The sequence below is a fragment of the Oryx dammah genome, unplaced genomic scaffold (genome assembly GCF_014754425.2).
Source record: "Oryx dammah isolate SB20612 unplaced genomic scaffold, SCBI_Odam_1.1 HiC_scaffold_1, whole genome shotgun sequence".
NCBI classification, from domain to species: Eukaryota; Metazoa; Chordata; class Mammalia; order Artiodactyla; family Bovidae; genus Oryx; species Oryx dammah.
In genome coordinates, this window is record NW_024070185.1 from 72210215 (window position 1) to 72235814 (window position 25600).

Consider the following 25600-nt stretch of genomic DNA (forward strand, 5'->3'; position numbering starts at 1 on the left):
TGTGTGTGTGTGTGTGTGTGTGTGTGTGTGTGTGTGTGTGTGTGTGTTTTGAACTAACATGTTTGAATGATTTTCTGTTTGACAGAATCTCTGAGGTAGAAGCAGGGCATGTAGGGAAATTGAGGCACAGGGTAGATCGAGTTTCCAGGAGGCATCACACCCATCACACAGTCAGAGTCCAAACTTTCGAATTTCATCCAGTGTTCTGTGTAGTGTGTCCTGAAATAGGGCACCCATCTTGCTGATTTTCACAGCTTGTGTGTGTTAGGTTGGTACAAAAGTAACTGTGGTTTCAGACAATTTTAAATCATAACGAGGGTCATACACGTATTTGTTAATCAAAATAGGAACCACTACAGTCAACACATTTTTGCCAAATAAGAATGTTTATTCCTGTAGTATAAAAGTCCATACTTCAGGATTTGACGAACTCTTGGAAAGCATTTTCTGCCTCCTGCTGGTTGTGGAAGCAGTTTCCCTGCAAAAACTTGTTGAGTTGCTTAAAGAAGTGGTTGGTTGGTTGGCAAGGGATCAGGTGAATGTGGCGGATGAGGCAAAACTTTGTAGCCCAGTTTGTGAAACTTTTGAAGCCTTATGTTGTGGAGAAGAATTGGGCCCTTTCTGTTGATCAATGCCAGCTGCAAGGGTTGCAGGTTTGGTGCATCTCATTGGTTTGCTGAGCATACTTCTCAGGTGTAATCATTTCACCGGGATTCAGAAAGCTGTAGTGGATCAGACCAACAGTAGACCACCAGTGACCATTACCTTTATTTGGTGCGAGTTTGGCTTCGGGAAGTGCTTTGGAGCTTCTGCTTGGTCCAACCACTGCCAGTTTTCATATACAATCCCCTTTTTGTCGCATGTCACAATCCGATTGAGAAATGGTTCGTTGTTGTTGTGTAGAATAAGAGAAGACAACACTTCAAAACAACTATTTTTGGTCAGCTCATAAGGTACCCACTTACCAAGCTTTTTCATCTTTCCAGTTTGCTTCAAATACTGAATGACCGTAGAATGGTCCACGTTAAGTAAGTTCTTCTACAACTTCTCATGTAGTTGTAAGAGGATAGATCAGCTTTGATGATGACTCTCAATTAATTGGTTATTGTCAACTTCCCATGGCCAGCCACTGTGCTCTTCGTCTCAAGGCTCTCGTCTCGTTTGCAGAACTTCTTGAACTCCACTGTACTGTACATTCGTTAGCAGTTCCTAGGCCAAATGTGTTGTTGATGCTGCGAGCTGTCTCCAATTCTTGATGACACATTTTGAACTCAAAAAAGTAGCTCGAATTTGCTTTTTGTCTGACATCATTTCCATAGTCTAAATATAAACACCTAGTAATAAGTCATTAGCAGAAAAAAACATAAAGCAGGAAATGCACATTAAAATGGTGTATAACATAACCACGTTTATTTACGGATGTATCCCAAAGAAAGGCAATGCCAAAGAATGTTCAAGCTACTGCACAATTGCACTCATCTTGCACGCTAGCAAAGTAGTGCTCAAAATTCTCCAAGTCAGGCTTCAGCAGTACATGCACCAAGAACTTCTAGATGTTCACGCTGGATTTAGAAAAGGCAGAGGAACCAGAGATCAAATTGCCAACATTCATTGGATCATAGAAAAAACAGGAGAGTTACAGAAAAACATCTACTTCTGCTTTATTGATTATGCCAAAGCCTTTGACTCTGTAGATCACAACAAACTGGAAGATTCTGAAAGAGATGGAAATACCAGACCACCTGACCTTCCTCTTGAGAAACCTTATGCAGGTCAGGAAGCAACAATTAGAACTGGATATGGAACAATGGACTGGTTACAGATCAGAAAAGGCGTACATCAAGGCTGTATATTGTCACCCTGTTTATTTAACTTATATGCAGTATACAGCATTTGAAATGCTGGGCTGGAAGAAGCACAAGCTGGAATCAAGATTGCCAAGAGAAATATCAATAACCTCAGATACGCAGATGATACCACCCTTATGGCAGAAAGCGAAGAAGAACTAAAGAGCCTCTTGATGAAAGTGAAAGAGGAGAGCAAAAAAGCTGGCTTAAAACTCAACATTCAAGAAAAGATCATGGCATCTGGTCTCATCACTTCATGGCAAATGGATGGGGAAACAATGGAAACAGTGACAGACTTTATTTTGGGGGGCTCCAAAAGCATCACAGATGGTGACTGCAGCCATGAAATTAAAAGATGCTTGCTCCTTGGAAGAAAAGCTATGACCAACCTAGACAGCATATTAAAAAGGAGAGACATTACTTTGCTGACAAAGGTTCATCTAGGTAAAGCTATGATTTTTCCAGTAGTCGTGTATGGTTGTGAGTGTTGGACCATAAAGAAAGCTGAGTGCCGAAGAACTGATGCTTTTGAACTGTGGTGTTGAGAAGACTCTTGAGAGTCCCTTGGACTGCAGGGAGATCAAACCAGTCAATCCTAAGGAAATCAGTCCTGAATATTCATTGGAAGGACTGATGCTGAAGCTGAAACTCCAGTACTCTGGCCACCTGATGCGAAGAACAGACTCATTGGAAAAGACCCTGATGCTGGGAAAGATTGAAGGCAGGAGGGGAAGGGGACGACAGAGGCTGAGATGGTTGGATGGCATCACCGACTTGATGGACATGAGTTTGAGTAGGCTCCAGGAGTTGGTGATGGACAGGGAAGCCTGGTGTGCTGCAGTCCATGGGGTTGCAAAGAGTCTGACATGACTGAGGGACTGAACTGAATTGATTCCAACATCAAAACGGCAAAGTTCAACACGTGCAAAATTGCAGTTACTTTTTTAACAGCTTAAATAATAACTTTTGACATCAAAGTGGATGGGGCAATATTCTTTCTGATGATGGTAATATGGAGGGAGAGCCCAGGCAGCTGTCAGACTGTGGTGTTCCATACTTTTTAAGGAATCTTTATTTCTATGGGTGCTCCCAGGAGATGGTCAGCACTTGTTGAAGTAACTGGTTTCCTGTTGGCTTTGGATTGCTCAGACTTTCTTCTGGTTTTTCTGAGGCTTTTTGATACATATAAGCTAAAATGTTGGGGAGGGTTAATATTTTTAAAAGACAGTTAAGGAGAAAGGTGAACAGAAAGGTTGTTCTTACTGATTTTTCTGGATTGTTACGCAGCCTTTATTTTCTGTTTTCTACCACTGCTGGTTACTTACTAGGCTTTCTTTCTCACTTTTCTTAATGTAGTATTCCTAAAACTTAACACGGTTTAGGCTTCCCTGGTGGCTCAGCTGGTAAAGAATCTGCCTGCAATGTGGGAGACTTGGGTTCGATCCCAAGTCTTCCCTGGGTTGGGAAGATTCCCCTGGAGAAGGGAAAGGCTACCCACTCCAGTATTCTGGCCTGGAGAATTCCATGGACTATCCATGGGGTCGCAAAGAGTCGGACGTGACTGAGCTACTTTCACTTCACTAGCATGGTTTAGAAGAAACCTTTAGCATGCTTATCTCAAAAGATGGATAGTATTGTTTATATGTTTGAATTCCCTTTCTAAATTATTTGGAAAGACTAGAATGAGACTCAACCGCATGATATTGTTTAATAGAATTTAATATCATATATACAAAGGGCTTGGTTTAGTGTATTGTTTATTAAAGTGAAGGGACAGAACCTGCTGTTTTAGGGTGACAGGGTAGCATTCTCTTGGGAGTTGAGTAGTATATGGGACGTAGATTTGCAACTCCTGGCAATGCAGTTTGCTTTTACCAGTAAAGAAACGGAGGAGCTCAGACAGATTACTGGTCAGAAGTCGTACAGTTAACAAAGAAGTGAACTCTTACTCTAGAACCTTTGCTGTTACTCCCAATTCCCTGCCCATTGCATTCCCCTTTCTGACCCGGGTTTAGCAACAACAGTTGATGTGCCACACTGTCTGCCAAGCTCCCTAAATCTTATTAATTCTCACAGTAAAGTAATGGAGATGTTATGCTTGCTTACTACATCTCAATTTATTACAAATTTATAAGTGAATTGAGACCTAAGTTAAATGCCTTTTCTAAGATCGCACAGCTAGTCAAGTGGGTTAAAAAAAGAAAAGCTAATCTGGTATAAATTGGGATGAATATCCACAATGAAAAACAAGTCTTAACTCCTCTAAGTAATGAGTCTTATAAATCAAGAAAATCAGTTTCAATTATAGTAATGAGAAAAGACTTGGACCTCAGACTTTTTAACAATAGCTATTAAGGAATGATGTCTTCTCTGTAGAAGTTTAGTGACAGAAAAGTTGGAGTTTGGAAGCCTTGAGAGTTGAGAGACCTGGGCTCTCTCTAGTCCTCATTCATATCCATTAACTCGTCCAAGCACCTCTCTTGTTCAGCCGTCTGTTCTCCAGATTCCTAGTTTCAGTTTACCTCTTAATATTCCCAGTAATTAAAATTGCTCTATGCCTTGCTCTTATTCTGTGTCATGGTTTAGAACTAAATTATTCTGGGCAGTTGGTCCCATCACTTCATGGGAAATAGATGGGGAAACAGTGGAAACAGTGTCAGACTTGATTTTGGGGGGCTCCAAAATCACTCCAGATGGTGACTGCAGCCATGAAATTAAAAGATGCTGACTCCTTGGAAGAAAAGTTATGACCAACCTAGATAGCATATTCAAAAGCAGAGACATTATTTTGCCAACAAAGGTCCATCTAGTCAAGGCTATGGTTTTTCCAGCAGTCGTGTATGGATGTGAGAGTTGGACTGTGAATAAAGCTGAGCACCGAAGAATTGATGCGTTTGAACTGTGGTGTTGAAGAAGATTCTTGAGAGTCCCTTGGACTGCAAGGAGATCCAACCAGTCTATCCTAAAGGAGATCAGTCCTGGGTGTTCTTTGGAAGGACTGATGCTAAAGTGGAAACTCCAATACTTTGGCCACCTGATGCAAAGAGTTGATTCATTGGAAAAGACCCTGATGCTGGGAGGGATTGGGGGCAGGAAGAAAAGGGGATGACAGAGGATGAGATGGCTGGATGGCATCACTGACTCGATGGACATGAGTTTGAGTGAACTCTGGGAGTTGGTGATGGACAGGGACCCTGGCATGCTGCGATTCATGGGGTCACAAAGAGTCGGACACGACTGAGCGACTGAACTGAACTGATAACAGTCTGAATCATAGCACTTTAACCTTTTTAGATTTTATAACATTTTAAAGCATTAAAGTTAACCCTTTGAACAACATGGAGTTAACCCCTATATAATTTATGGACAGCCCTCTGCATCCCCTGATCCATAGTACAGTTGTATTTACTATTAAAAATACACACGTAAAAGCAGTCCTGTGCTGTTCAGGGATCAACTGTATTACCTGTAACCTACACATTCCCATGGTTGGTTGAATCCACAATATAGAGGACCAAGTACAAGTTACACCTGGACTTCCCACTGTGCAGAAACTGGGCACCCATAACCCCTATGTTAATACATCTTTGCATACATTGTTTTTCATTAGGTTATACTTTGAAGTGGAATTGTTGAGTACATCTTTTAAGGCTTTCAATAAGTATTGACAGATTATTCTCCAGAAAAGCTGTGTAAATTTATACTTCTCCCTGTAGTGTATAATTTTTGTCCATATTCTCATCTTTAAAGCAATGATCATTATCATTTTTTAAATTCTTCATCGGTTTAAAGGCAAAACATTATTCTTTAATTTTGTGTACTAATGATGAGTAGTTATATATTTGCTGACCATTTTTTAGGTAAGCTACCAACTGTTGACCTTTTCATCTCTCAAGGGGGAGAGTGTTAATATTTTTACTAATTATTTTTAAGGACTTGAAAAGATAGTAATATTTTTTACACATGAACCTTGTCTTATGATGCACTTTTCTCCCTAGGATGCTTTTTTTTTCCTTAACTTTTAAATATTTTTCTTCTTACCTTGTCAGAAGTCAACCTTTCTGTGTTCTTTGCTTTCACTTTTATATTTAGAAGCTGCTTTTCACTTGAGAATTATATTGAAATTCACTACTGTAATTTCTCTTAGCTTCTTTTATGTACTTTTTAAACATTTAATTTTTCCCTCTGAAATTTATTTTTAATCTTTTGAGATTCCTTTTTCACTTCTTTTTGTGTAAGAAATGAAGTTCTAATTCTCTTTCCAAATGTTTGTTTGGCTCTAAAACCATTGGATTTTACTGTGGTTTTCTATTTTGGTTGGTTGAATCTCAGGGGCATACTCGAGTTCATGAGACTACCACTAGAGATGATGGCCAGGCCCTTTATTTAAGAAAACATACACATAGGTGTGCAATAGTGCACATATTTACTTTTATTTGCATGATGTGCTGCCATTCACCTCCCACTTCATAGATAACTGTTTGAATGTGTTTTTGTAATTCTCATTTTGTTTTTGTGTACTGAACTGTATTTATTTGTGGCAAAATATAACATCCAACTTCCCAGCAGTTTGCATGTGTACAGGAGGGTTTTGCCAACCACATGCATATTACTGTGCAGCAACCCCCCCCCCCCAGTATAATTGGAACTCTGTACCCACTGAACAGCAGCTTCTTGCCATTGATCCTCCTCCAGTTCCTGGCTATCACCATTCTACTTCCTGTTTCTGTGAGGTTGACTGCTTTAGATAATCCATATATATAAGTGGAATTGTGCAGTATTTATCGTTAATGACTGGCTTTATTTTTTTTTTGAGCATAATGTCCTTAAGGTTCATCCATGTTGTAGCCTATGATATAGGAGTTCATTTTTTTTTTCTAAGGCTGAATAATTTATATGTGTGTGCACATACCCGCCCACCACATTTTCTTTATTCATTATCCGTCAGTGGACATTTAGGTTATTTCTGCCTCTTAGCTATTGTGAGTAATGTCTTTTGAGATTCCTTTTTCGCTTCTTTTGGATTTATACCCAGATTGCCAGATCATCCAGTAGTTTTTTTTTTTTTTTCCCTCGATGTGGCATATGGGATCTTAGTTCCCAACCAGGGATCGAACCCGTGGCCCTTAGAGTGGAAGCATAGTCTTAACCTATGCAGTGCCAAGGAAGTCCCTATTACTTATATTTTTGAGGAACCCTCATGGTATTTTCAAAGTGGCTACACAATTTGTATGCTAGTTTAAAAAAAAAAACTTGAAATATACACAGAAAAATGCACAAAACACTAGTGGATTATCATGCAGCAGATATCTCGGTCAGGAGCTAGAACTTCCCTACTTCCATCAACCCTCCTCATTCCCTTTCCAAGCCACTTCTTTCTCTTTCCTCCTTATAAGTCTAGTTTGGCCTGTAGTTTTAGAACTTTTTATAAATGGAATATACAGTAAGTATTCTGTGTCTGGCCTTTTTGCTCGGTTTTTGTTGGTGTAATAATTTGCTCACTTTCATTACTGTATTGTGGTCTTCTGTATTACTGTACCACAATCTATCCATTCTGTTACAGATGTAGATGTTTTGGTTGGTTCAGTTTGTGGCTATAAAGAATAAAAAGTTTAAGACAACATAGTATAAAAAAAGAAGACAGCATAGTAAAAAGGGAAGCCTGGTGTGCTGCAGTCCATGGGGTCGCAAAGAGTCGGACACGACTGAGTGACTGAACAACAGTAGTAAAAAGTGGTTCTGCCCATTCTATTCTCATATAATGTATGAAAATTCTGGCTCTTCCACATCTTTGCCAATGCTTTGTCCGTAATTTTATAATTTAAGCATTTTGAGATTATGAGGGTGTCTTGTTATAGTTTTTATTTGTACTTTCGTGATTAATACTGAGGTTCAGAGTCTTTTTATGGGTTTATTGGCCACTGGATATCATCTTTTGTGAAGTACCTACTAAAATTTCTTGCACTTTTTTCTGTTAGATTGTCATTTTTCTCACTGATGTGTAGGCTTAGCACCTTTTGAATATTAACCCTTTGTCAGTTGTATTTGTTGGAAGTATCTCCCATTCTATGCTTTACCTTTTTATTTTTCTGAATGATATCTTTTGCTAAGTAGAAGTAATATAATTCAGTTTATCTATGTTTTTCTCTAGACTTACTGCTTTTTCTTTCCTATGAAAGAAATACTTCTCTACTCCAAGATCTAGGAAGATAATATATTCCCATTATTGTTTAGATATGTGCTTTCCAGTATGGTAGTTACTAGCTCCATGTGGCTGTTTAGAATTTAATTAGTTAAAATAAATGTAAACTTCACTTCCTTAGTCACAGTGGCTACAGTGGTGTTCAACAACCACATATGACTGGTGGCTACCATATTGGACAGTGCAGATAAGGACTGTTTCCATTGTTGCAGAAAACTCTCTTGCATAGTGTTGTACTAGAAGCATTTACAGTTATATTCCTGATAATTCACTTGGAATCAATTTATATGAGTGGCTTAAGGTGGGTGTAGTAAGGGTCAGGGTTTGTTTTATTATACTGAATATATGAATAACCAATAAACCGAAAACTATTCAGTGAAAAGACCATTCTGGCCCAGCAGTTCCACTTTTGCCCTAATTCAGGCCTACCTGAATTATATGGACTTCAGTTTCTACTCTTGACTAAAGCTTCTTATACACAAGTTACCTGAAGGCTGAGATTCTGTGTTATTAAATCTCTGTATACCTCTGGGACCCAGTGTATATAGTACTATAGTCTTTTGCTTACGTTAAATATAGCATTCATATTAAAAATTGAATTGCTGTTATTGTAACTTTCTTGGAGAATAATAGGACAAATGTTTTGAGACCGAGTAAGTAATTTTCAGTGGAAGATAAATGGAATTTCTTCTAAAGAGATATTGGTACATAGCTATTAAATGGGTTGGGTTATTAGATTTGGTGTAAGAGTATTATAATGAGACCAAGGTTCTCAGTTTGAATTTTACCCTTGCCACATCCCCAGTGTGCATTATGTTCTGTGATGTGTTCTGCATTCTCAGTATTGGTGAACGCACGCAATAATAATTAATCCAGAAACAACTGTCACCATGACTGATAAATCCAGATAATCAGACTACTGGAAAAACCAACCTAAAGCCTATGCTTATGAGATAATGATTCAATAAGGTTTTCTTTTTATAAAGAGTAATAATAATGACCAACAGGCTATTCTTAGTATCACGTCATCCTAAACATTTCATTTGTTAATTCATATTTAGTTAAAATAGTTGATTATAAATACTACCTTTCTTTTAAACGAATTTTCCATTGGTTCCTTGAACTAGACATTTAATGTTTTTGGTGGAAATGTTTTTGATTGTGTGATGATGGATTAATAAGTGAAACTCTAGAAATGATTACAATTTTCATTTTTGCTAAGGTATTAGTGTTAATTGAAGAAGTTTACAAGTAGTCTCTATCCAGTAGCTTCAATTATATTCACTCGCACTGATACTAAATGAAGTAAATCATTGGTGTATGCTAGGCTCATAATTAAGAAAGATAATTTAAGGAGGGTTAGCATTTTTGGGTAGTGTTGGATGTAGTCTCAGTGAGTAATACAGCCCTGTAAATGTGGTCTTGAGTAGGGGAGGCTGGGGTCAAATGTACCATTGCACTTAGGAGGGCTCTTCTCTTCAAGAGCTTTCCAGCAGTGAAATGACCCAAAGGTAGGCATGAGAAGGGTGTACCTCACCCTTCTTTCTGCTGCTTCTGATGAGTTTTCTTATTTAGTCTTTACTTTTTGGATGAACTTGTTATGTATGTTCAGTAGTCCTCTGTTAAGTATGTCATATATAATGGTGAAGTAGCAATCAAAATGATACATATTTTAATACCACTTTTCCTAATAAATTGAGCCTAATTAAGTAAAGGGTTTATCTAGCTTTTCTTTTTTTTCTTTAAAGCATTTGTATTGATTCCTTGGAAGCTTTAAATATAAAAAACAATAGAATTGTATATAAAATGATACAGGGTCTGTTAGAATTGATTAACTGTTTGATTAATTTGAAATATTTCTCAACTGGTCCAAATATTTTTGTTTCCATTTTAGAACAAAATCCAGTCTCATAGCAGAGGAGAATATAATGTTTACAGCACCTTTCAGAGCCATGAACCAGAGTTTGACTACTTGAAAAGTTTAGAAATAGAAGAAAAGATCAACAAAATTAGGTGGTTACCCCAGAAAAATGCTGCTCAGTTTTTATTGTCTACCAATGGTAAGTGTACATTTTTTCTTTTCATATACCCACTATGTACACATATCCTGTGGGTTTCTTTCCCCTTTTCAAAGAGGAGTAGTTGTTAAGAGGGCTCTGGAGATAGACACTGGGAAATATTTCTTCTTCATATAGAATGTAAACTCTTCTTTTTTTGTCTTTTTTATTTTCTTTCAGTTTTTAAATTCTCTGAAAGAGCTCCTTAGATGTCCTTGTTCTTTAGTGCACACACTGTTTGTAGTAAAAAGAATGAGGTTTACATCTGCTTTGGGTCAGATCCTGTTCCTGCTCCTTTTTAGCTTAGGAGCCTTGGGCAGGTTGCTGACCCTGCTTGGGTCTCCTCGTTTGCACACTCAGGGTGGTGGATTTGCATTACCATCTGGTTGCGGGGAGTACACACGATGGGTGTTCATTTCCTTCCCTCTTCCTTTTTAAGTGTGCCTAACTCTCCAAAGAGTATTTCATACTATAAATACAAAACACTGTCAAAGGACAGTCCCCACTCCAGGACACTCTCTAGAATAGCTCTCGTCTTACTTGATCCTCGTTCAAGAAGGACACAAACTGGAGTTGCCTCACTGCCATACTCCCGTGTTTCTGTAGGAAGAGTTACTTAATGAAGGTTAGAACTATATAATGATTCTATCAGAATTTAAAGTCCTTTATGACAGATTAAGAAGTGGGTCATTTCTTTTTGTTCTTCTTATTTTCACCTGAGTTGTGACTTGGCTTATCCCTGCGGATTTGGGTCTAGAGAGAGTCATTAGCATGGTTGAGGAGTACTTCCAGGTGTTTTGGGTAGCCAGTCTATAAAAATTTAAATTAAAAGCTTTTTGATGTTGGAACAAGGATTGGGGAAGACTTCCATTTTCTCATCCCCTTGGTACTAGTAAAATCAGATACTAGCACCTAGAACTCACCATTCTTTAGCACTTGCAGAATCTAAACTCAGGTGACTTTGGTTGACCCAGTAGAAAACATGAAGTGCTGGTTTCATCACCTTAGGCCTTCTCACCCACTGTGTCAGATTCTTGGAAATGCATTCCACAGAATGATACCACAGGCTGATAACATGAACTGCATTTTCCTCTCCTTATTAAAAGGAAAATACATAGAAATAATGATTTAAAGCTTGTAATTTACAACATTATAAATGGAGGCTATGTGTTCACTCATGTTGTACGTTGGTTTCTAATCTTGGTTCAGTTTTTATTTGTACAGTTAACTAAGTTCTTTGAAATAGCACTTCAGGTACTGCTCTTTGACATCAAATATGTATTATTGTGGAGAAGGAATGGCAACCCACTCCAGTATTCTTGCCTGGAGAATCCCGTGGACAGAGGAGCCTGGCAGACCATGGTCCATAGGGTCACAGAGAGTCAGACATGACTGAAGTGACTAAGCTTGCATGCAATAGGTGTTATACAATTTAGGCAGTTTCTACTTTGGAAGTAAATGTCCTAGGAAGTGTGTTTGCTCGTAGTAATTTTGGCAGTTCACTTCTTATAGGTTAAATTGTTTTATTTTTTATAGAGGGGAATTTTTAAAATACAAGCTGAAGTAGCATAATGAAGTCCCATATACCAGACACCCAGCTTCAACAGTTCTCAATTCATCACCAGTTGTGTTTCGCTGGTACTTCTTACCCTGCCTTCTCAGTATTATTTGAAAGCAGACCCCATTTCATCTCTCAGTTTTCATTTGTATCTCTGCGTATTGTCCATGCAGGTGTCCCTTGTGATTTGAAATAAATAAGGCATCATACAGTCAGCCCAGCCTTTCTAGACACTGAACTCAACAAGAGCTCAGTGGAAGGGGAAACCACTGGAAATTCCAAGGGTTGGGTCAGGGGTTATGTGAATCTAAGTGCTGTTTTTGTGTAGACAGAACAAACAGTGTTCCCCAATTAGGATTATGTAAATTTGAAAAATCGTTGATTAGTAATACAGCTTATTTTTAAGGGCAATACAGAATGCATTGTACCTGTTTGGGTTTTGTTGTTGTTGTTAATGGATACTAAGTAAAACACAACTTTTGGGATGGTAGCTGTATTATTTTTTGTGCTAAAAGTAGAATCCAATGTGGAAGAATGTAACAAGTATGCAAATTTTACAAACCACAGTATCTGAGGGTGCTGAGAATAGGGAAAGGGATGAGAGGGATAGGACTTGAGCTGCATCTGAAAAGCTGTATTCTTTGAAAAGAGAGAAGGCAAATATGGAAAAAAGTCAAATTCTGTTAAATCTGAGCAGTATCTGAGAGACAGCGTATTATCTGCACTTTCTCTCTTCATAATGTAATGGGTCTTTATACTCACAGAAAAGTTAGAAAACTACTGGGGAGACTGATGGAAAATAGGACCAAACATTCCAACTTTGAGTAATCAGAATTAATATTCATCTTTGCATGGGCTTTCTGTGATCATCACTATTCAAGTATTTCCCAAATTGTTTTTACTTAAATAATTTCATAGTCCTCTTATAACTTTATTCATTTAATGTTTCTTCAAGTGACTTTATTACTCTTTCTCTTTAACCTCCTTTGTCTTTCTCTGAATTCTCTTCAGTTTCTGTATGTTGCAGAAACATCCAGCTCTAAAATCTGTTGACCATGGGTCTTTGAATATATGACTAATAAAAGTTCACTTGTGAATAGGTTGTCTTAACAGCTTATTCAATTCAGTCGCTCAGTCATGTCCGACTCTTTGCGACCCCATGAATCGCAGCACGCCAGGCCTCCCTGTTCATCAACAACTCCCGGAGTTCACTCAGACTCACGTCCATCAAGTCCGTGATGGCATCCAGCCATCTCATCCTCTGTCGTCCCCTTCTCCTCCTGCCCCCAATCCCTCCCAGCATCACAGTCTTTTGCAATGAGTCAACTCTTCTCATGAGGTGGCCAAAGTACTGGAGTTTCAGCTTTAGCATCATTTCTTCCAAAGAAATCCCAGGGTTGATCTCCTCAGAATGGACTGGTTGGATCTCCCTGCAGTTCAAGGGACTCTCAAGAGTCTTCTCCAACACCACAGTTCAAAAGCACCAGTTCTTCAGCACTCAGCCTTCTTCACAGTCCAACTCTCACATTCATACATGACCACAGGAAAACCATAGCCTTGACTAGACGGACCTCAGTCAGCAAAGTAATGTCTCTGTTTTTGAATATACTATCTAGGTTGGTCATAAGTTTTCTTCCAAGGAGTAAAGCGTCTTTTAATTTCATGGCTGCAGTCACCATCTGCAGTGATTCTGAAGCCCCCCAAAATCAAGTCTGACACTGTTTCCACTGTTTCCCCATCTATTTCCCATGAAGTGATGGGACCGGATGCCATGATCTTCGTTTTCTGAATGTTGAGCTTTAAGCCAACTTTTTCACTCTCCTCTTTCACTTTCATCAAGAGGCTTTTTAGCTCCTCTTCACTTTCTGCCATAAGGGTGGTATCATCTGCATATCTGAGGTTATTGATATTTCTGCCAGCAATCTTGATTCCAGCTTGTGTTTCTTCCAGTCCAGCGTTTCTCATGATGTACTCTGCATATAAGTTAAATAAGCAGGGTGACAATATACAGCCTTGACGTATTCCTTTTCCTATTTGGAACCAGTCTGTTCCATGTCCAGTTCTAACTGTCGCTTCCTGACCTGCATACAGATTTCTCAAGAGGCAGGTTCGGTGGTCTGGTATTCCCATCTCTTTCAGAATTTTCCACAGTTTCTTGTGATCCACACAGTCAAAGGCTTTGGCATAGTCAATAAAGCTGAAATAGATGTTTTTCTGGAACTCTCTTGCTTTTTCCATGATCCAGCAGATGTTGGCAATTTGATCTTTGGTTCCTCTGCCTTTTCTAAAACCAGCTTGAACATCAGGGAGTTCACGGTTCATGTATTGCTGAAGCCTGGCTTGGAGAATTTTGAGCATTACTTTACTAGCATGTGAGATGAGTGCAATTGTGCAGTAGTTTGAGCATTCTTTGGCATTGCCTTTCTTTGGGATTGGAATGAAAACTGACCTCTTCCAGTCCTGTGGTCACTGCTGAGTTCCAAATTTGCTGGCATATTGAGTGCAGCACTTTCACAGCATCATCTTTCAGGATTTGAAACAGCTCAACTGGAATTCCATCACCTCCACTAGCTTTGTTCGTAGTGATGCTTTCTAAGGCCCACTTGACTTCACTTCCCAAGATGTCTGGCTCTAGATTAGTGATCACATCATCATGATTATCTGGGTTGTGAAGATCTTCTTTGTACAGCTCTTCTGTGTATTCTTGCCACGTCTTCTTAATATCTTCTGCTTCTCTTAGGTCCAGACCATTTCTGTCCTTTATCGAGTCCATCTTTGCATGAAATGTTCCCTTGGTGTCTCTGATTTTCTTGAAGAGATCTCGTCTTGTTGTTTTCCTCTATTTCTTTGCATTGATTGCTGAAGAAGGCTTTCTTATCTCTTCTTGCTATTCTTTGGAACTTTGCATTCAGATGCTTATATCTTTCCTTTTCTCCTTTGCTTTTCGCCTCTCTTCTCTTCACAGCTATTTGTAAGGCCTCCCCAGACAGCCTTTTTGCTTTTTTGCATTTCTTTTCCATGGGGATGGTCTTGATCCCTGTCTCCTGTACAATGTCATGAACCTCGTTCCATAGTTCATCAGGCACTCTATCAGATCTAGGCCCTTAAATCTATTTCTCACTTCCACTGTATAATCATAAGGGATTTGATTTAGGTCATACCTGAATGGTCTAGCAGTTTTCCCTGTTTTCTTCGATTTAAGTCTGAATTTGGCAATAAGGAGTTCATGGTCTGAGCCACAGTCAGCTCCCGGTCTTGTTTTTGTTGACTGTATAGAGCTTCTCCATCTTTGGCTGCATAGAATATAATCAATCTGATTTCGGTGTTGACCATCTGATGATGTCCATGTGTAGAGCCTTCTCTTGTGTTGTTGGAATAGGGTGTTTGCTATGACCAGTGCATTTTTTGGCAAAACTCTATTAGTCTTTGCCCTGCTTCATTCCGCATTCCAAGGCCTGTTACTCCAGGTGTTTCTTGACTTCCTACTTTTGCATTCCAGTCCCCTGTAATGAAAAGGACATCTTTTTTGGGTGTTAGTTCTACAAGGTCTTGTAGGTCTTCATAAAACCGTTCAACTTCAGCTTCTTCAGCATTACTGGTTGGGGCATAGACTTGGATAACTGTGATAAGCTTTTTGGATTGTATGTAAAAGCCGCACATCCACAAAGGAAACTTGGTAGCATTGGTTTTCCCTGTTCTAACCCTCTGTGGTGAGGGGAACACTGGGACTCTGAACTTCTGAAACACTTTAGATATCAGTATTCACAATGTCGGGGAACACTGTAGAGCAGTGGTTCTTAACTTTTTGAGAGGAATCTAATAACCCTCTTCACAGAAAATGAGTATATTCACATAGTCTTGTGTGCAGTTTTTGGAGTTTGATTATTCTCACGTGCCTCCAACTACAGGGCTAAAATTCCAGGTAAAAGTAACTGCTGGACTTCTCTGGTGGCTCAGTGGTGAAGAATCTGCAAAAAAGAAAGCAACAAACCTACAAGCCCAGCAGCACAGCCAAAAAAAAAAGTTTTTAAAAATACTGCAGACCATATAAGAATTTAGATTTTTTTTTTAAAAATTCCCAACCTGCCTGTTCACAAGCACTGCACTGATATTGTGTAGTACTTCTCGGTCTTATGTTTATGCCATTAAAAGTTTTTAGCACTCTCTTAAGTCACAGATTTTATCACTTAAAATTTTTTGTTCTGAAGTTTAATTTTTCTCAAAAATCGGTTTGCCCAGTTTTTTTCTTTTCCTTTCTCTGTTTTTTTTTCTATCACACTACTAGGAACCGCAAACCAGGTCATCTCGTCTGAAATGTTTGTTAAGTTTATTGTGATTTCTTCATCTGGATCTTTAATGAGGATGACAGACTTGAGCAGGCCATGAGAAATCATGGGGATGTGTGTGTGATGGCGTTGGAGGGGTTCATCCTTAAAATCTTTAGATGATAATTTCTCCCAAAATGTAGAATTCAGGCATGGCTCATTTATATGATAGATTTGGGGACAGGTTAAAGACTAAAATTTGTCATTCTTCACCTATTTTATATAAACATGTTAACCAAATGGCACTGAGAAAACACATATAACTTAACTGCAGTATACCTGAAAACTCCAGTTACATAGGGTTCAGATGAAATAGTTAGCTGCAAGCTAGTAAAGTTGACAGTTGTTCTCCGTGTACATGTCATCTCTGCTGGGGCACCCACAGTGGTGCTTAGCGTGCTCTTCTCCACTGGGCAGAGGGGTAGCCAGGCCGGAGGAGTCCCTGCTGTCTCTATATGATGGAGCACTACAAAGTACTCTATACACTGCTTTTCAGATTCTGGTATATTCATTTGCATATGAAGGGCCATTAAGATGTGGCATTTTATAAGTCCAGTTTTAAGCTTATAATGGGCATGCATGCTCAGTTGTGTCCGACTCTTTGCAACCCATGGGATGTAGTCCATCAGCCTCCTCTGTCAGTGGGATTCTCCAGGCAAGAATACTGGATTGGGTTGCCATTTCCTACTCCAGGGGATCTTTCCAACATAGGGATTGAACCCGCATCTCCTGTGTTGGCAAGTGGATTCTTTACACTGGGCCACTGGGGCACACAGAGTTAAATAAATGTGCTTGATTCCATCGTGATGTAAATGGTTGATTGAGTAAATAAGTGGGGAGAAAGGTGCTTGTTACAGAGAATTCCAAATAACATGTGGATGGATACTCCTCCCTGCCCGGACTGTAACTTGTCCTATTAGACATGGATGGATTTAATGCCTCATTTCCAAAGGGGGGGACAGGAAGTGTGCAGGGGAGAAACCTGGCAGTTTCTTTCCTAACCAAGTGATGACCGGTGGAAAAATCATGTCAGTACCGTGTATACATTTACTTCATTCTGGGCTCTTCCTGATACCCCGTGATCTCAATCTGATCATGAGGGGAACAACAGACATGCCCAGTGGAAGGACATTCCACACACTTTGCCACTGCTTCTCAGAACTGTCAGGATGAAGAAAAATAAGACAGTCTGAGAAATTGTTGCAGAGACTAAGGTGATGTGACAGCTAAATACGGTGTTGTTTGGATCCTGGAACAGAAAGGAGGCGTTAGTGGAAAACCTGATGAAATCAGAGTAAAGTCTGAAGTCTAGTGAATAGTAACGTGGAATGTTAATTTCTTAGTTTTAACAAATGTACCGTGGTTGCATAAGATGCTGACATAAGGAAAAAACTGGGCAAAGAGTATATGGAAACACTCAGTGCTCTTTGCAATTTTCTATAACTCTAGACTTACTTCAGAGGTAAAGTTTATTGTAAAAAACACTTTTATATATCCTTGATACTGAACAATTTTGTCTTGAAGGACTTGGGGACATGTGCTTTTAATTGGTAAACTGTTTTCAGGGCCTTGTACTTACTTGAGTTGAATCACAAATGTAACTTTACTCTAAATAGTCTCTGGTGGCTCACATGGTGGAGAATTTGCCTGCAGTGCAGAAGACCCAGATTCCATCCCTGTGTCGGAAAGATAGCCTGGAAAAAGGAATGGATACCCACTCCAGTATTCTTGCCTGGAGAATTCCATGAACTAGGAAAAACTGAGGCTGGTGGGCTGTACAGTCCATGGGGTGGCAAAGAATTAGACATGATGGAGCAACTAACCCTTAGGCTATTTTAACCGACTTTGGTTTTTTGTGTAAAAGTTAAATATTAAGCATTATGCATATATAGACATATGACTAAGTGTGTGCTTAGTCACTTAGTTGTGTCCAACTCTATGACCCCATGGACTGTAGCCCGCCAGGCTGCTCTGTCCTTGGGGATTCTCCAGGCAGGAATACTGGAGTGGATTGCCATGCCCTCCTCCAGGGGATGGACACACACACACAGACACACACACACAGAGTTTCCCCCACCCCCTCTAGCTATAATTTTTTTTTTTAATTTTATTTTTTTACTTTACAATACTGTATTGGTTTTGCCATACATTGACGTGAATCCACCACAGGTGTACATGAGTTCCCAACCCTGAACCCCCTTCCCACCACCCTCCCCATATCATCTCTCTGGGTCATCCGTTTTGAAGGATAAGGACCTGGCTGTGACCTGATTTTAATATTAAGTGATATTTAATGAGTGCCATTAACATAGATTTTTAAAATTTTCTGTGCTATTTTTATATGTACAGATGTTTTCATTCACCTGGTAGTAGAAAGTTTGTGTTTTATTAAGTCAGATCAGGGATTTTATTCTTGGGATACTTTTGGGTGAGTTATGGAATCACATGTTTAAATATACTTAAAATGTTTTTCTTCTGTTGAGGTTAATCTCTCATTTTTTAAGACTTTCTTTATTTTTTCCCCAGATAAAACAATAAAGTTATGGAAAATCAGTGAAAGGGACAAAAGACCAGAAGGGTATAACTTGAAAGAGGAAGATGGAAGGTATAGAGATCCTACTACAGTCACTACACTACGTGTAAGTACATGTTAAAAAAAAAAAATCTGATTCCAGTGAATAGTCTTCTGTACTGTTACTATGTAGTCTAGATCCTCAACAGAACATGTATAGGAATAATTACACTCTGCCCCTTCCCAAGATCGTGTGACCAGAGACAGCATTAAAGCCCCCGACCTACAGACGAGGCTCACGGTGGCCAGGGGCTGAACCAGGACGTGACACGAGACTGCGTTTTGACTTGTTTCCCACTGTGCCACCATGCTCTCTTTTGTTCTTACGGTTTGGTTGTCAGCTATTAGAAGGTTAAGTTTCAAGATTAACTTTCTTTGGAGATCAAAAAAATAAAAATGGACTAAATCTTCTAGTTGCAATGAAAAATACCAAGAATTTGATGCTTTGGGCTGATTTCCTTTTTAGCCACTTTAAATCATATTTATTAGCTTTGCAAGTCTTTCAAGCAAAAGATTGAAACTAGGAAAAACTATAAATTCTGATAGTATTGCTCTCTGTTCAGTTGAGTTCCGTCGCTCAGTCGTGTCCGACTCTCTGCGACCCCATGAATCACAGCACGCCAGGCCTCCCTGTCCATCACCAACTCCCGGAGTTTACTCATGTCCATCGAGTCGGCGATGCCATCCAGCCATCTCATCCTCTGTCGTCCCCTTCTCCTCCTGCCCCCAATCCCTCCCAGCATCAAAGTCTTTTCCAATGAGTCAATGAGTCAACTCTTCGCATGAGGTGGCCATAGTATTGGAGTTTCAGCTTTAGCATCAGTCCTTCCAATGAACACCCAGGACTGATCTCCTTTAGGATGGACTGGTTGGATCTTCTTGCAGTCCAAGGGACTCTCAAGAGTCTTCTCCAACACCACAGTTCAAAAGCATCAATTCTTCGGCACTCACCTTTCTTCACAGTCCAACTCTCACATCCATACATGACCACTGGAAAAACCATAGCTTTGACTAGACAGACCTTTGTTGGCAAAGTAATACCTCTGCTTTTGAATATGCTGTCTAGGTTGGTCATAACTTTCCTTCCAAGGAGTAAGCATCTTTTAATTTCATGGCTGCAGTCACCATCTACAGTGATTTTGGAGCCCCCCCAAATAAAATCTGACACTGTTTCCACTGTTTCCCCATCTATTTCCCATGAAGTGATGGAACCAGATGCCATGATCTTCTTTTTCTGAATGTTGAGCTTTAAGCCAACTTTTTCACTCTCCTCTTTCACATTCATCAAGAGGCTTTTTAGTTCCTCTTTACTTTGTGCCATAAGGGTGGTGTCATCTGTATATCTGAGGTTATTGATATTTCTCCTGGCAATCTTGATTCCAGCTTACGCTTCTTCCAGCCCAGCGTAGGAAGGCAAATTTGTTTTTCATTTTTCTTTCCATATCAGCACTTTAAGCAATCAATATCAGTTGCTTTATAAAACTAAATCTGTGTAGTATTATGCTGTTTAATATTACCTCAGAAACTAATGAAGTCTTCTGAACCTTCAGTTCTCTTATAGAAAGTGAATATTTTGTAATCACTTCTTTTTCATGTCTTATTGACAGGTGCCGGTCTTTCGGCCCATGGATCTAATGGTTGAGGCCAGTCCACGAAGAATATTTGCCAATGCTCATACATATCACATCAACTCAATTTCTATTAATAGTGATTATGAAACATATTTATCTGCAGATGATTTGCGGATTAATCTTTGGCATCTGGAAATAACAGACAGGAGTTTTAGTATCCATTTGGTTTCCTTGTTTGGTGTTGGGTAAAGAAGGCATGTTATCCTCATATTGTATTTATTTTCATTCTCTCCTTGGTGTTTGATTCTCATATAGTTGCTTATTATTTTATAGCACTTTTTTTGTGTTATTAAACACTAGGTGAAATTATTTGATAAAAGCCATAATGTATCAGTTTAAAAACTGGATTCTTGGTATTTTAACGAATTTTTCTGTGTACCTATGAAAATAGAAAACTTTTAATAGCTGTTTCTTGTAACAGAAACAAATATGTGGAGTATTATCTTTAAAATGTTTTTAGTTATAAAAGTATTGTCATTAAGGTTGGAAAAAGATTTGTACAAGTCATGATGCATGATGGTCTAAATACTTCTCATTGTTTATGTTATCCTAAAAATTTTCTGCGATTATGAGATATACACACACACAAATATATAGAAATGTATATATGTGTTTGTTTTTAAGTACTTAAGTTCTTGATAAATGTTAATTATCATGACTGCTATTAATGTATATCTTTCCAAATAGATATCATTTGAAAAATTAACACTGTACTGTAATTCATACTCTAACAGTGCAAGCATGCCTCGGGGATATTACAGATTCAGTTGCAGACCACAAGAATAAAGTGAATACTGCCCTAAAACTAAGTCACACGAATTATTTGGTTTCCCAGTGCTTGTAAATGTTAGCGCTGTATTGTAGTCTATTATATGTAGTTGCATTATGTCTTTTAAAAAAATACAATATGTATACCTTAGTTTAAAAATATTGCTGATAAATGCTGATCATCACTTGTACCTTCAGCAAGCAGTAATCTTTGTGCTGCTGAAGGGTCTTGCTTCATTGAAGGTTGCTGACTGATGAGTGGTGATTGTTGAAGGTTAGGGTAGCTGTAGCAGTTTCTTTGAAATAAGACAGCAGTGATGTTTGCCACATCAATTTTGACTCTTCCCGTCATGAATTATTTCTTTGTAGTCTGCAGTGCTGTTTGGCAGCATTTCACCCACAGTGGAACTTCTTTCAAAACTGGAGTCAGCCCTCTCAAACCCTGCCACTGCTTTATCAACTAAGTTTATGTAATGTTCTAAGCCCTTGGTTGTCCTTTCAGCAGTTGACTAAATTCACCACCTTATGTGTGTAGTTCATGGCACCCCCACACAATTACAGTAGTAACATCAAAGATAGCTGAGCTGATCACAGATCGCTGAAACAAATGTAATAATAATGTAAAGGTTTGAGCTGATGATGTTGGGAAATGGTGTTTGATAGGCTAGCTTGATGCACAGTTGCTGCAAAACATCAATTTATAAAAAATGCAGTAAATCATAGGTGAAGTGCAGTGAACTCATAGGTGAAGCACCGTAAAGCAAAGCAAAGAAACAAGGTCTGCTTGTAATGCATAAAAAGTGCCTGCTTTCCTATACCTTTAGTGATCTAGTTAATGAAAGGGTCTCTTGTTTTCATTTGCTTCTTTCATCCTTAGTAGACTTGAGTATGTTTTCATTTTTTCAACCATTTCTTTTTGTTCTTTTCCAAAATTTTCACTGGATTTGCATATATATTCTTATTGGAGTTGTTTTTTTTTTTTTAAAGCACCTTTTTAATATCAAGTAAATCAGCTCCATTGTTTGTGTGCAGCTTCCCCACTGTGCTGCCTTCCAGATTTTTTCTTTTGTTTTGTTTGGAAATATGGTAAGTTCTTCATATTTAGGATGATGGCCTAGCAATCTTCATGTCTTCTGGGATTTATATCATACTCAGGAAAAAAGAAAAACCTCTACATTCTAAAATAGAATTAATACGTGTGCTTAAATCTGTGAATGAGCTGTAGATTTGAGAAATTATACTTGACCTTTCTTTTAAGTGGAAATTCCTTAATAAAATGCTCTCCAGATATTGTGGATATCAAGCCTGCCAATATGGAAGAGCTGACAGAGGTGATTACAGCTGCAGAATTCCATCCCAACAGCTGTAACACATTTGTATACAGCAGCAGTAAAGGAACGATTCGGTTATGTGACATGAGGGCATCCGCCCTCTGTGATAGGCATTCTAAACGTAAGTTTATTTTCAAATGATAACATTTTCTGTTCATCTTCAGATGTGGTAACTATATTTACATAGGTTTCCTTGGTGACTCAGACAGTAAAGAATCCACCTGCAGTGCAGCAGATCTGGGTTCAGTCACTGGGTTGGGGAGATCTCTTGGAGCAGGCCATAGCAACCCACTCCAGAATTCTTGCCTGGAAAATCCCATGGACAGAGGAGCCTGGCGGGCTACAGCCCATGAGGTTGCACAGTCAGACAGGACTGAGCGACTAAGCATAGCACATGGGTCTTAAACCTCCTGTACCTTTTGGTAAGCTGCCTGATTCAGCCTGAGACTTTACAGGTTCTCCTACTGGAATAACATAGAAGACTGTCTCTGGGGCACATCTGTTGAGTCCCAGTGGATGTACTTTTAATAGAATGCTATTCTTTGGGAACTTGGGTTGCGTTCTCCAGTCCTGTCTGCAAGTAGAACATTTCCTTTCTTGCTTGCTCCCTTTCTCTTCTCCCCACTCCCTCCCTTCCTGTTTTGGGCTTCCTAGGAAGATTTTTTCCTGAGAAGAGGTTTCTTCGGCTTGTTTAAGTTTGAAGAGTACAAGGTTAAGAAATTCAGGGGTTGCATTATTCTTATCTCCATGTTGAATTTTTAAAAAACTTACAAAGACTGTTATATATCTCTTATCAAACTAATTTTACCTGACCACGCAAAACCATGGGTATGCATGGGAATGGCGAAGGTGGTCTGTGTCTTGTGATGGTATAGGCAAAGTCAGTGAGGTATATGTAGGACCACAGACCTGACCCGCGTCAGAGGTGGCAAACGAGTGGTTCTGGTGAGTCAGCCACGGGACTCTGGAAAGTGCTGTGCTACGTGATGTACTTTTGCCTCTTCAGCTTCTGTATTATGTCATTCTCATTCTCCTAAGAAACTCTCTCAGGGAGGTTACAGTCTTAAGAGATGTTCTTTGAGATGTTTTCCATTTCTTTATTAGCCTGTCATTTTTCAGCTCACTGCTAGGAAGTTTGTGAATGATGTTTTGTGTAAATGCTTTGGCCAACCCAGAGTAATTACAGATGGTCCCAACCTATTTTGCTTGTTTTAGTGTTTGAAGAACCTGAAGATCCCAGTAACAGGTCTTTTTTTTCTGAAATCATCTCTTCAATTTCTGATGTAAAGTTCAGCCATAGTGGTCGATATATGATGACTAGAGACTATTTGTCAGTCAAAATTTGGGACTTAAATATGGAAAACAGGCCTGTGGAAACATACCAGGTATTTGGAATTCCTTCTTTCAATGAATATATAGCCTGTATGTGTTAATCCCAGTACAAAGTGTATGTTCACCATTGGGCTTTTTCCTTCAGAGATCCATGAATACACTGCTTTTCCTTATGTTAAATTTATATCTACTTTTATAGATTGTGTTTTCTATTTAGTTTTACAATTAAATTGTAAAGCTACCAATTTCTTTCAATAATAACTTTTTTTCCGTGCTGTTACCTACATTTGAAGTGAGGATGGAATTAAGGTCTCTACCGAGGTCTGGGGAGAAGACGGGCGAGAATGGCCAGGCCTACTAGAGGCATCCCAGATGGAGTGAGGACAGTGCTAGTTAAATTAGAGGTTAACCCTGGCATGTTGCCCAGTCAGGTGAACTGACTGGTAACTGTTGTCTTAAGCTGAAGGTGAGGGGCTTGTGAGTATCCAGCAGACAGCTTTGGGAGCTGTCTGTGTCGTAGAATGGCAGTTCTGGATTCTCGTTAGCCAAGCTGCTCCCATGGGTCCCTTTCTTCTGGAGCAGAGAATGAAGATGTGCACAGCTGGAACAGGGTGCAGTTTTTCTACTTGTGCTGACCTGGCTTAGTGATTGGAGTAGACTCACATCATACTCAGTGTAGCAGGTACAGATTCAACTTCCACTGAGTTTGTATAAGCATCTAGCTGACCTGTTTTCTGATTGAAGGGTAATGTAAATATTACTGTTTGCCTCACATACTCATTGTGGGTCCTAACCCACAAGTTTTGTAAATCCTCAGTGTTAACATTTTCACTTAAAATGTCACACACAGTGATCTGAATCATTCCATTATACTTAAGATAAAACGGACACTTAAAATGACATTAGGTTGTTTCATAGAGAATTCTAAGCATTGAGATGTTCTTTTCTATCATTACTTCATTTTAAGGTTCTCATTTAAATGAAAAAGAACAGTGAGATAGAGACTCCTTTTTTTCCCTTATGATCACAACAAATACTTTGGAACTTTCCTTTGTAATTTAGTAATATTAATATAGAAATGTATCATTTCTGAGAATACTTCTATTAAAATTTTTTTTCTAGTTGATCCCTTTGTGGAAAACTAGTAAATATAGAATTGTACTAAAAAAAAAACACAACTATTTTCATTAACTTTGGGTACTGTATAAGAAATGGGCTTCCCAGGTGGCTCAGTGTAAAGAATCCAGCTGCCAATATAAAATCCACAGGAGATGCAAGTTCAGTCCTTAGATCGGGAAGATCCCTGGAGGAGGAAATGGCAGCCCACTCCAGTATTACCTGGAGAATTCCAAAGACAGAGGAGCCTGGTGGGCCACAGTCACGGGCTCACAGAAAGTTGGACATGATTGAGTAACTGAGCACATGCTGTGTGTAAGCAATAACAAGTGTGTCAGATATTTCCATGATGCATACGTGAAGTAACCATATAATTTATCACTGGATCAGGGCAGGGTCATGCAGTGCATAGCATATGCACTTAATGATACTGGAGGCTTCAGTTAGTTATGCCCCCAAAATGGTAGTAAAGTCACAGTATTATATGTTTTTTAATCAACAATTAATAGAAAATGAAGTGTTGGAAAATTCAAATATTGCTATTTATTCTTTAATCTGTGTCTTATCTGTGCCATTTTAAAATGTTTTCTGGCCTACTATTGTAGTCAAACTTAGGAAGAGTAAATGTGCCATTCCCAGGAGGGTATGTCTCTCAGTTGTATGAAAGAAAAATGTGTATTTGTGGAACGGGGAGCTCAATACCTTTACTGTTTCTCAGAGAATTGAGTTTTTGTTTTGTTCTGAGAATTGAGTTTTAATGAGATTAAAGTATGTATATGATCTGAAGAATTCCATGGACAGAGGACCCTGGTGGGTACAGTCCATAGGGTCGCAAAGAGTTGGACACAACTGAGTGAGTTT

General features: G+C 39.0%; 1 protein-coding gene across 3 annotated transcripts in view; it reads left to right on the forward strand.

Annotated features, from left to right (window-relative positions):
- Positions 1-25600, forward strand: part of PPP2R2A (protein phosphatase 2 regulatory subunit Balpha) — an 86671-nt gene that overhangs the window by 56215 nt on the left and 4856 nt on the right. For all 3 annotated transcript variants that reach the window (XM_040243359.1, XM_040243376.1, XM_040243368.1), the window contains 5 exons: positions 9944-10109; positions 18516-18628; positions 20169-20346; positions 22248-22412; positions 23507-23676. In XM_040243359.1, the coding sequence (XP_040099293.1) occupies positions 9944-10109; positions 18516-18628; positions 20169-20346; positions 22248-22412; positions 23507-23676 (792 nt within the window). The remainder of the gene's footprint in view (positions 1-9943; positions 10110-18515; positions 18629-20168; positions 20347-22247; positions 22413-23506; positions 23677-25600) is intronic.